General features: G+C 42.8%; 1 protein-coding gene across 1 annotated transcript; it reads right to left on the bottom strand.

Moving 5' to 3' along the window:
- Positions 1-1,881: 1,881 nt before the first annotated feature.
- KCNV1 (potassium voltage-gated channel modifier subfamily V member 1) lies at positions 1,882-10,015 on the bottom strand. Its single transcript, XM_026659887.1, has 3 exons — positions 9,534-10,015; positions 6,504-7,030; positions 1,882-2,393 (listed from the first exon to the last, which is right to left on the bottom strand). The coding sequence occupies exons 1-3, from the start codon at positions 10,013-10,015 to the stop codon at positions 1,882-1,884; spliced, it is 1,521 nt and encodes a 506-aa protein (XP_026515672.1).
- Positions 10,016-10,828: the final 813 nt, after the last annotated feature.

Genomic DNA, 10,828 nt, shown 5'->3' on the forward strand with positions numbered 1-10,828 from the left:
TGTTCCAAAACCAAATTGCTGGGCAAAACTAATAGGAAATGGTTAAGTTTTGTGTTGAATTTCTATTAGAGTTGCATGCATGATGGAGCCCTGTAATTGTATTCTGACACAGCTGTACAATCTTGTAATGTAGTTTTTGTTCAATAGCAAGATAATCATATTAATAATTCAAAATAGGAGTTATTTAATGTTTCTTAAAAGCAACTTTGTTCATCCATTTATATGTCCTAAAAGCAAATTTTGTTTAGGTGTCCTGAATAATGCAGCAAGTCAGATTAGCTGCAGTTACTATATGGTTGTCTTTATGTCTTTGTTTAATTTTATTTCAAACACATGCAGTAAACTGGTACATACACTTGTGCTTGTATTATCCATAAGAGTTAAGAAATCAGGGGGATTGAAGCTTTTGATTTAGTTTATCATATTGGTAAGTTGTTTCTACAGGTCCTTGGCCCTTAGGCAATGCAAATTAGATTTAAGCAACACTCCATTTTGCTAAAAAGCATATGGGGGGAGAAACTAAGGAAAGTTTCGATTTTTGTTGTTGTCTAACTAGACCTATAACCCACCCTCCCACACCAAAAAGATCTGTATACAACATCTCATGAGCATTCCATAATGTTGTTTTTTTTTGGGGGGGGGCATGCATGTATTTCATTTAGGATTTCTCTATTGCCTCAGTGAGAACTATTAACTTATTTAGACCTGATCTTGGAGCCCTGAGCCACCCAAAACTCCTACTGATTTCTATGGGCTAAGCTGAAACAAGTGTCTATTTTCTTTGTGATTAAAAAGAGAACTTCTGCGTTTTCTGATGTCAACCTGATGCTTTCGGCAAGGACTCAGTTAATTAAAATAAACTAAATTCTTCCCCTGGAATTTTTGATGCCTCTGTTTCTAAATACAGGATTTTTTAATTCAGTGTCCCCTCAAAACTGAGAAAAGTGCTTATATAGACAAATAGAGGCAACATTTGTCTCGAACTCCATGATGGTAGCTTCCAGGCAGTGCCTCTTGATAGCACAATACACAAGGAACAGCCCTGGGGGGAGTGAAACAAAAGCCACTTTTGTGCTGCAGATGCTGATACAGACCCTGATGTAAGTTAGAGTATCCTGAGAGGCTGCTCTAACTTATGGCTGATTTTCCATGGCTGCCTATGGACTGTACAGCAACCCAGAATCTGTATAATATAGAGCACCACAGCCATACCTCTTTTCATCATCAGTCCTGACATAAGCATGTGCCCTACACTGGGGCATGTTAGGGTGCCTGCTTATGCTAGCTCTATGCTGCTCCTGAACTGGGGAAAATTCCCCCCCAGCCTATTGTGGCCCCTCTATGCCACTGATATTGTAGCAGACGGAGGCCAGAATGGGGACAAGGATCAGCCCCTTTACTCTTGTTTACATCTACAAACAATAATACATAATGTAAAAGCCATCAGAAATGTCACCAGTGCTTTACTCCTTAAGCTTCTTTCTTTTCAAGTATTTTTAATTTCCTCATCCTTTCCACCAAAAGCCTCCTCCCCCCGTATTTTTTTTTGAGGGGGGGATGGGTGTAAAACTTTATTACTGTATGTTAGCAAGGACATACGATTCATAGACAAAGATTTGGATCATTATTTTACTTTGATGGGTCCCCTATATTTTTCCAGTTCAAGAACCAATTGTGAAAATTAGTTTCAAAGCCCCTTGAGAGTTCCCAGCTTTTGAGTTATGCCTTTGGCCTACACTAGTTATCTTAAATGCACCAAGAAAATAAAATTGCAAATTGGAGAGCAAATATGCTAAGAGTGAATAATGTAAAATGACAGCTGTCCTACCGGTCACTACAACACCTCGAAGTAGTCTGTATGTTATACAAGATTTTATAAAGTCAAAACCAAAAATCATCTCCACCACTGCTCCTGGTGCTTGCTCTCTCTCTGCTTCTTAACCGTAACATATCCATGATACTGCGAGCATATATGTCTCGCAAATTAACATTGATATTTGAGTCAGTGGAGGTGTTCTTTGTGAGCTTCTTTAAAGCTTCACGCTGTCGAAGAGCAGCCTCCTTTATCTTCAGTGTAAAATAACAAGCAGAAAAACGGTCATTAATTATCGCTATAGGCAAAGCCAAGACCAATATTCCTGATAATATACACATAAAGGCCACTACCTTGCCAGTGGTAGTGTCTGGTCTAATGTCGCCGTAACCAACGGTGGTCATGGAAGTTGTTGCCCACCACCATGCACAGGGCACACTTGTGAACGTTGTGCCAGGGACACCTTGCTCAACAAAATACTCCACCGTGGAAAATATAGATATTCCCACAGAAAGAAAAAGCAGCAGCAGGCCAACCTCTTCGTAGCACTGTGCAATAGTCATCCCAAGAGATCGCAAGCCTGGAACACAAGAAATCCTGTCAGTAGGTTGATCCGTGTAACTGTCTTCGTACCTCTGTTAAGAAGCACTTGTTCTGAAAGCTAGACACTTTGCGTTTTATGTTTCAACCTCAGGAATGCCTTTATGAGGAGGCAATGCTGTTTGGAGAACCATTGGAAAAACATGATTATTCAAGAAATAAAACACAGAGGTCTCTGATTTATGGTCCCTATTTTGAAATGGAAAAGAATAGATATTGGTGTCCAGTATACAAATTAATAAGGGGCTGATCATGAATCATATTAGAGTGAAGGGGAAGATGCGTAAAGACAGGAGTGGGAGATACACATCTAATGCCTTCCTCTCTTATGCTGGTTACTGCCAGGTACATCCCTTCAATTACAATGTAGTTGGAGTAACTTGTTATGAGGGAAATGATCCACTCAGTTTGGGGGATAGGATCAGGCATAAGGCAATCACCTTTGTCCAACTTCACAAACCCCTTTGCCTCACTTGCACCCCTATGCAAAAGCTGAGTGGGTAGGGGGAGGGAGCATGAGTGTGCAGAGACTTGCACAGGACAAAGACAAGTGTGCACATGTGGTAGCTCTTTGCCCCTCCCCCTCTAGGGAATGCAGTGCCCCTGGGCTGGCCAGTGCAGGGGTGAAAAAGCAAATACAATAACACTGCAAAGGAAGAAATGCCACACGCACACAAATGAAAAACAAAATATATCCACAAAACAGGGCATCCTCTAAAGCCAGTTATGATAACTTGGGTCTCTGTATTATATCTTCTTGATCACTGAGGACTTTATGATTTCTGACAAAATGTTTCTCTCACTAATTTTTTAAATAATTAATATTGTTTTTCTTATTGAGGGGGAGAAATGCAATGCTTACAAATTACCCCCACTGAGCTCCAACTAAACCAAATAATGTTGGAAACTAAGGTTGAACTCATACATTTTTGCAGGTCTCAGACAGCCATTGGAGTCTCTGGGAGTTTGAGACATAAATGTGTTTAAGATTTCTTGGTGCTTTTGGGCCAATCTCTATTTCCCTGTGCACACACAAAGCCCCTGGTTTGATGCATGCACTTCAGAGAGTGCAATTGGGCTCCTTGGTTTTTAGAGATTTTTTCTTTTCCTCCACCCTACCTAACTAAGGGCTTGTCTACACACAGTTTTTGTAGCACTATAATTATATTGGTTTAGGTGTTCAGACTGGTATAGCATACTCCTGTAAATTTAAGGGAATAAGCTATACCATATAAGCACCTTTATACTGGTATAAATTCATCCACACAAGGGGATGTATCACTTTTAACTATATCACTCAATATAGTTATAATGGTACAAAAGCTGCATATAGACCAGCTCTAAGGACCAGACCTGATAACCCTCAATTTGCAAGGAAGTTAGTGGCATTCAGCACCTTGCAAAACTAACAACTAGAAGGGATGATTGAGTAATTAGTTTCTCAGTGACCCAGAGGGGAAGTGTTACAAGTTAAATAAAGCATTGCTCTTTTTGAAAGCATTAGTGAATTTCAGGGCTCTCTTCCCATGTTTTTGTTTGCTGGATTTATAAATAGGGGTGTAGTGAGTAGGTGCAGAGAGGTGGTTTTACCTCTGTATATGGCATTGGTGAGACTGATACTGGAATACTGTACATAGTTCTGGTGTCCATATTTAAAAAAATGTTGAAAAATTGGAGAGGATGCAGAAATAAGCCACTAAAATGATCTGAGGGCTGGAAAAAATGCCTTACAGACTTAAAAAGCTCAACCTGTTTCGTTTAGCAAATAGAAGATCAAGTGGTGACTTGATTGCAATGTATAAGTATCTTCATAGGGAGCAAACACCAGGTACTAAATGGCTTTTTAATCTGGCAGAGAAAGGCATAAGAAGAACCAGTGGCTGAAAGTCAAAGCCAGACAACTTCAAATTGGAAAGAAGGCACATATTTTTACTGTGAGGGTGATTAGTTATTGGATGAAACTATGAAGGAAAGTGGTAGATTCATTTCTTGATGTCTTCAGTTCAAGGGTGGATGCTTTTCTGGAAGATATGCTTTAGCCAAACACAAGTTAAAGGGCACACAATAAGCATGTTCTCAGTGATCAGTAGGTGTCAGTGGCTGTGCAGGTTTTGTCATTTCTTACCATATGAAAGCAATTATTTTCAAATTATTTATCTGGCCAAGCCAAACCATGGTTGCTCCAGCACAAGCACATTGAGGGTGAGCAGAAAGGACTTAGGCAGTCCTGCCTTCCTCCTGTGCGGAGGGCTGAAATAACTTTGCTGTAGGTGCTGGGGAGTGCAAGGAGTGAGTCTTGGGCCTGGTCCACACTAACCCCCCACTTCGAACTAAGATACACAACTTCAGCTACGTTAATAACGTAGCTGAAGTCGAAGTACCTTAGTTCGAACTTACCGCGGGTCCAGACGCGGCAGGCAGGCTCCCCCGTCGACTCCGCGTACTCCTCTCGTGGAGCAGGAGTACTGGTGTCGACGGCAAGCACTTCCGGGATCGATCCGGGATCGATTTATCATGTCTAGACAAGATGCGATAAATCGATCCCAGAAGATCGATTGCTTACCGCCGGACCCGGAGGTAAGTATAGACGTACCCTTTGTAGCACTGCCAGTAGCACGAGGGGTGCCAGTAACGGTGAGTCTAGGTGAGGCAGAGCAGTGGCCCTGGCCCTCTGTGCCACTAGGCCTGTGCTGGGGAAGTGCTAGGTTGAATAGGTGTATCAAATACAACTGCTCAGCCTTCACAGCCTGCTTTATGTCCTCTTTATGACCACATCCCTTCCCCAAACATAGCTTGGCTTTTGCAGAGGCATAGTTGTGTCCTGTCTTTATCACCCCCACCCACAGGAATAGTTTGGATCTGCCATTTCTTCACAAAATGTGCAGGGCATGGTGAGTATTCCTCAGCCACACCCCGCTACGCACAGCAGGGCTACCCCGTCCCTTCCCCCAGCCTGCCCCGTCCCCATCCACTCCGCTGGCGTGGATCCCAACTTTGCAAAGGGGTCTCCACAATATCCCAAGGATGATGTCATACAGGTAGGTGACTCTGCTTCTAGGTGGGAGGGGGAGATGTGATTATGAATGATCCCCTCTGTGTGCAGAACTTTCCATATTAATGACTATGTTTATGTATGCATTAGAATCAAAATGAAAAACCCTCACCATTTTGTCATCTTTAACTAGCAGGAAACAGGCTCCAGATCTGTACAGTGTATATTTCCATTCTGATTTACTAGGTTTATGTTAACAGCAGCGCCTGCTCTGCCAGAAGATGAGAACTGTTTCCGACAACATTCAAATTATAACGAGCTGCAGTTTTTGATTTACTGCTCTGAGCCTGGGCGACTGGTAAAACTTAAATTTCAAAAAGTATGCAATTATCACCACTGGCATTTAACCTCTTCGGAGCTGTTTACATGTGTAGTTAAGTGGCATCTAATTCTGTATGCTAAAGAAATGGACTACTATTTTCAGTTTTAATGGTGATGTGATACTTCACTCTTAGACTAGGAGAGTTATCAGGTTTTGATAAGATTAATTCAATTTTTTCCCTTTCAATGACAAGAAATCACTAAACTCTATATGGGAGAGAGACAGGCGATGCTAAACCAATAATAAACCCTAATACTTTCCTGAACGGTTTTTAAATAAACATATGAAAGATAGAAAGGTGTGACCCCAAATTTCAAAGTGAAGTTATCTGATGTCAACAATTGTCATTACAAACCTGGGGAATTGCCACTAGGAGCCGTCATAGGGTCTGCTACACTTCGAGCTGCAGGTGTCAATTCCATTCCCACACTAGCTCTGCTAGCTAGTGCACTAACATTGGAGGGTAGTCGCAGCGGCAGGAGCAGCGGGGGAGTAGCCACCCTGAGTACGTATCTAGTGTTTTTGACCAACAGGTCATTTCCTTCCATCCCTTCTATGCAGATTCAGTTTTATTACTGAGGCAACAGCACCCTGAATAATCTATAAGGGTTACTATGTGTCTGTACATTTAACTTGCTTGGTTAATTTCTTTTGACCTCTTATGGCTTGTGAAACGCTAAAACCAATATTATGTTAAATCTATGAGCTAAAGGTACCTGTGGAATGTCTGCCCAGCTTCAACATACGCAGAGCTCTGAGCAGCCTCAGCACCTGGACGATGCGCCCCACATTCTCCAACTCTTGAGAGCTCTCCCCACCGCACATGCTCTCCACCAGCAGGGTGATGTAGAAGGGTAAAATGGCCAGCAGGTCTATGATGTTCGCCACGCTCCTCAGGAAGCGGCACCGATCCCGTGTGCACAGGAGCCGCAGGGCAAACTCCGCTGTGAACCAGACAATGCACACATACTCCAGGGCGTCCAGTAGTGGGGGTGCCAACCAGCTCAGCTCCACAGAAATCAAGGCCATATTGGCAATGGACACGACAACAAAGGCCATAGAGAGAGTGCCAAAAGTCCTGGCAGCTACAGAAGAGCGAGGCTTCTCCAGCATCTCCCAGAGCCTCTGCCTGACACTGGGACAGAGACTCCCGGAGAAATCCTCTTCCTCATCCTGGGCATCCAGCTCTTCTGCATCTTTCTTGATATCCAAAGCTTCACTCAGTTCCTTCCTCCTGAAGTACCTGCCCAGGGAATCCAACACAAAATATAAACCTTGAATGACAATGTTTGCACTATTATGGAAACTGCCTTTCACATGAAAAACCCCTACAACCAGAGTAAATCTTCCTAAAGGGAATTTGATACATCCTGATACAGCAAAGGACATAAGCTCATCCTTAACTTCAAGCATGTGATAAAGTGCTTTGTTGAGTTAGGGCCACAGAGCACATCCACACAGCCATTATGTTCCTGTGGTGCTCATTCATATCAGTGAGAGTTTTGAATGCACCAAGAGCAGGCCTACAGTTTGGGAAATTATGCCAGAACAAAGATATAAATATGTGCTTGATACCACAAAGCTTTAGATATGTGAGTGTTCTCTCCCCCTCCCTCCCTCCCTCCCCCTCGTCCCCCATATATATATATATCTAGAGAGAGAGAGAGAGAGAGAGAGGACATGATAACAGTTTTCAAGTACATAAAAGGTTGTTACAAGGAGGAGGGAGAAAAATTGTTCTCCTTAACCTCTGAGAAAAGGCAAGAAGCAATGGGCTTAAATTGCAGCAAGGGTGATTTACGTTGCCCATTAGGAAAAAAACTTCCTAATTGTCAGAGTGGTTAGGCACTGGAATAAGTTGCCTAGGGAGGTGTGGAATCTCCATCAATGGAGGTTTTTTAAGAGCAGGGTAGACAAACACCTGTCAGGGATGGTCTAGATCGGGGTAGGCAACCTATGGCACACGTGCCGAAGGCGGCACACAAGCTGATTTTCAGTGGCACTCACACTGTCTGGGTCCTGGCCACCGGTCCGGGGGGGTTCTGTATTTTAATTTAATTTTAAATGAAGCTTCTTAAACATTTTAAAAACCTTATTTACTTTACATACAATTGTTTAGTTATATATTATAGACTTATATAATATATAACATTACAATGTATTACTGGCACGCGAAACCTTAAATTAGAGTGAATAAATGAAGACTCAGCACACCACTTCTGAAAGGTTGCTGACTCCTAGTCTAGATAATACTTAGTCCTGCCTTGAGTGCAGGGGACTGGACTAGATAACCTCTTGAGGTCCCTTCCAGTCCTACAATTCTATGATTCTACTCTTAACGTCAGTGGGATTAACTGTGAGAGTAGGGGATGCTCATGTAAGACTGGCAGAATCAGGCCCTATGTTTCTAAACCATCTTGTCATTTTTATTAATAATATTTTACTTAACTTTTATTACATTGCTTTATAGTTGCAATGCTTAGAAGGGAGGTATATAATCCTTTATACCTTTATAATCCTTTGTCCAAAGCATACCAATAGCTCAAGAACCTATTTTATTATATCTGTTATTTACACCGTATTTAAACATTTAGGTCCTGATTCAGCAAAACAATTATCCAACTGTGTTGAGTAGTTATTATGGATTTTAAGCATGTGCTAAATGCGTTGCTGAATCAGGACCATGTTTATGGAACATTTTCTTCAAACAAGGAGATTACCAAGAAACATGAGACAATCCTTTTTTCCTTATATACATGCTGGTAGTCAGTACATTTATTGATCGCTGTTGATAGACAAGCCTCATACCAAGGGATGTGGTGGATTTTCATCAGTCTTTCAATCAAGGTTCGAAGGCTTTCAAAAAATATGTTCCAGCTCAGCCACAGGATAAGGGCATGATGCAGGAATTACTAGATGTGATTCTAAGGCCTGTGTTATGCAGGTCAGACTAGATGGTCATAATAAGCCTTTCTGACCTGAAAATCTATTAAGAAATCAGTGAAATTGAGTACCACCTTGAAGCCATTCTGGAATAGATACTATTGGACTGTCAGGCAGTGCAGGTGTGCACTGTTTTTTGTATCACATTCATCTGATTATAATGATTTTAATGTAAGTATTTTGGATTTTTTATTTATCATTTTTAGAACACCTCACACTTCAATATTAACAAATAAACCAGTAACCAAAATTAACCACAACCAATAGAATTAAAAGAATAAAAATATCCTAGCACAAACGTCACAGATGTCCACCTTCTCTGCCTTCTCCTCGTCCCTATTTAACATTTTCATCTGCTGTCACTTCTGCCTCAGCCTGTCCCCCCCAGTCATTTCCTTCTGCCTCCTCCTCCTCCCACCCAGAACTCCCAGTGCCACCCGTCCCTTTAGCAGAAGTCAATGCGGCATTTGCCCAGCCACTGCTCCCATACTGAATCTCATCATCCTGCCCCCAGTGCCAACCTCCCCTCTAGTAACAGTCTCCACTGACCTCTTCCAACCTTTTCCCTCCCCCATCCAATATCCTCTTGTCCATGTAGTGGGAGTTGGTGCTGAGTTTGTGCAGCTCAGCTCCTTCCCCAGCACCCATCTACCCCTGTAAGAGCAGTTGATGCTGAATTCCTCCAACCCACACTGCTGGGTCTCTTCCCTTCACAACCCAGGGCCTGCCTTTCCCTGCAGCAGGAGTTGATACTGAGAGCATCCAGCCCACATTATTATTTTCCTCCTTTTCCCAGTGCTCACCTGTCTCTGCAGCAGGAGTCGATGCTGAGCTCGTCCAGACCCCAGTACTGGATCTCCTGCAGGAAGGAGAGGGCGCACAGCTGCTCCATCACATGCAACCTCCCTGTCTGGTAATAATTCAGGATGTAGCGAAACGCCTGCGAGCTCCGGTCGAAGAAATACTCGTTCTCCACCAGGTTGGCATCATCGCAGAGCTCCAGGAGGCTAGAGGCTACATCCCGGGCAGCGGACACCACCACGGCCAGCTTGCCAAGCCGGGTGTCTGGGTAGCAAGACAGAGTTTGCTGGGACAGTACGAAGCGGCTGCCACCCACATTGATGGTGAAACAGTCCAAGGAGGGGTCAATTTTCTGCAGCAAGGGCCCCTGCTCCTCCTCACTGCAGAAGACGCTGGACTCCAAGGAATCCAGTGATGTGCTGTCCCCTGGCTCCTGTCCGGTTGTCTGGGAAGAAAGGGACATGCAGCAGGGAGGCGACTTCATCCTGCAGCTGCCAGCAGCAGCCCACTGTCTCCTATGTTAAAAGACACAGCAAAGGTGAAGAGAAGACAGCCCAGTTGAGGGAAATGGGCCAACCCAGTTTTTAAATGTATTTCTTTCATACAATTTCCTTACAGATTCAAGGGGACATTCCTGACCCCACTTGCTCAGAGCAAAGCGTCCATCTCAGATAAAGCTTAAAAAAGAGACGGAAGTAGCCCAGCAGGATATACATCTGGTTAACAATAAATAATAATGATCCCTGAAATATATTTACCTTGCATTGGTTTTACACCAATTGGAATTTGATTGATCATTAAAGGCTTGATCCAAATCCCATTAAAGTCAATGGAAAAACTCCCACTGACTTGAAAGGGCTTTAGATATGCCCTAAAATTTTAAAATTACAGTGCCTAAAGGATCATGTTTCATGCTAAGATTCATTTATTACCATAATGAGACATCAATATAAGATCCAGTTGCTTTGAAATTTGGGATTGTAACTATATGTGTCTTCTTTGCAACTATCCAGGGGGTTATTGTCTTTAGCATTTTAGCACCGTCATCACCTGTCTCTCAGACAACATTTGATGAATCATAAAAGAAAGGGGGGGGAGGCAAATTAAGCATCCCAGTAACTCATACACTTTATCCAGCACCATAGCACCTCTCCCATACAGAACTGGAGATGTTAGCTGTCTGCTTTTCTGACATAAAGAACTGTATGCCAACTATATGGAAACAAATCCACAGAGATTTTAGAGAGGAGGAGAAAGTTGTACATGTTTTGTACTTAAGAATGACCATTAACCAAGG

This window comes from Terrapene carolina, unplaced genomic scaffold (genome assembly GCF_002925995.2).
Source record: "Terrapene carolina triunguis isolate 2854851 unplaced genomic scaffold, T_m_triunguis-2.0 Scaffold58, whole genome shotgun sequence".
NCBI lineage: Eukaryota > Metazoa > Chordata > Testudines > Emydidae > Terrapene > Terrapene triunguis.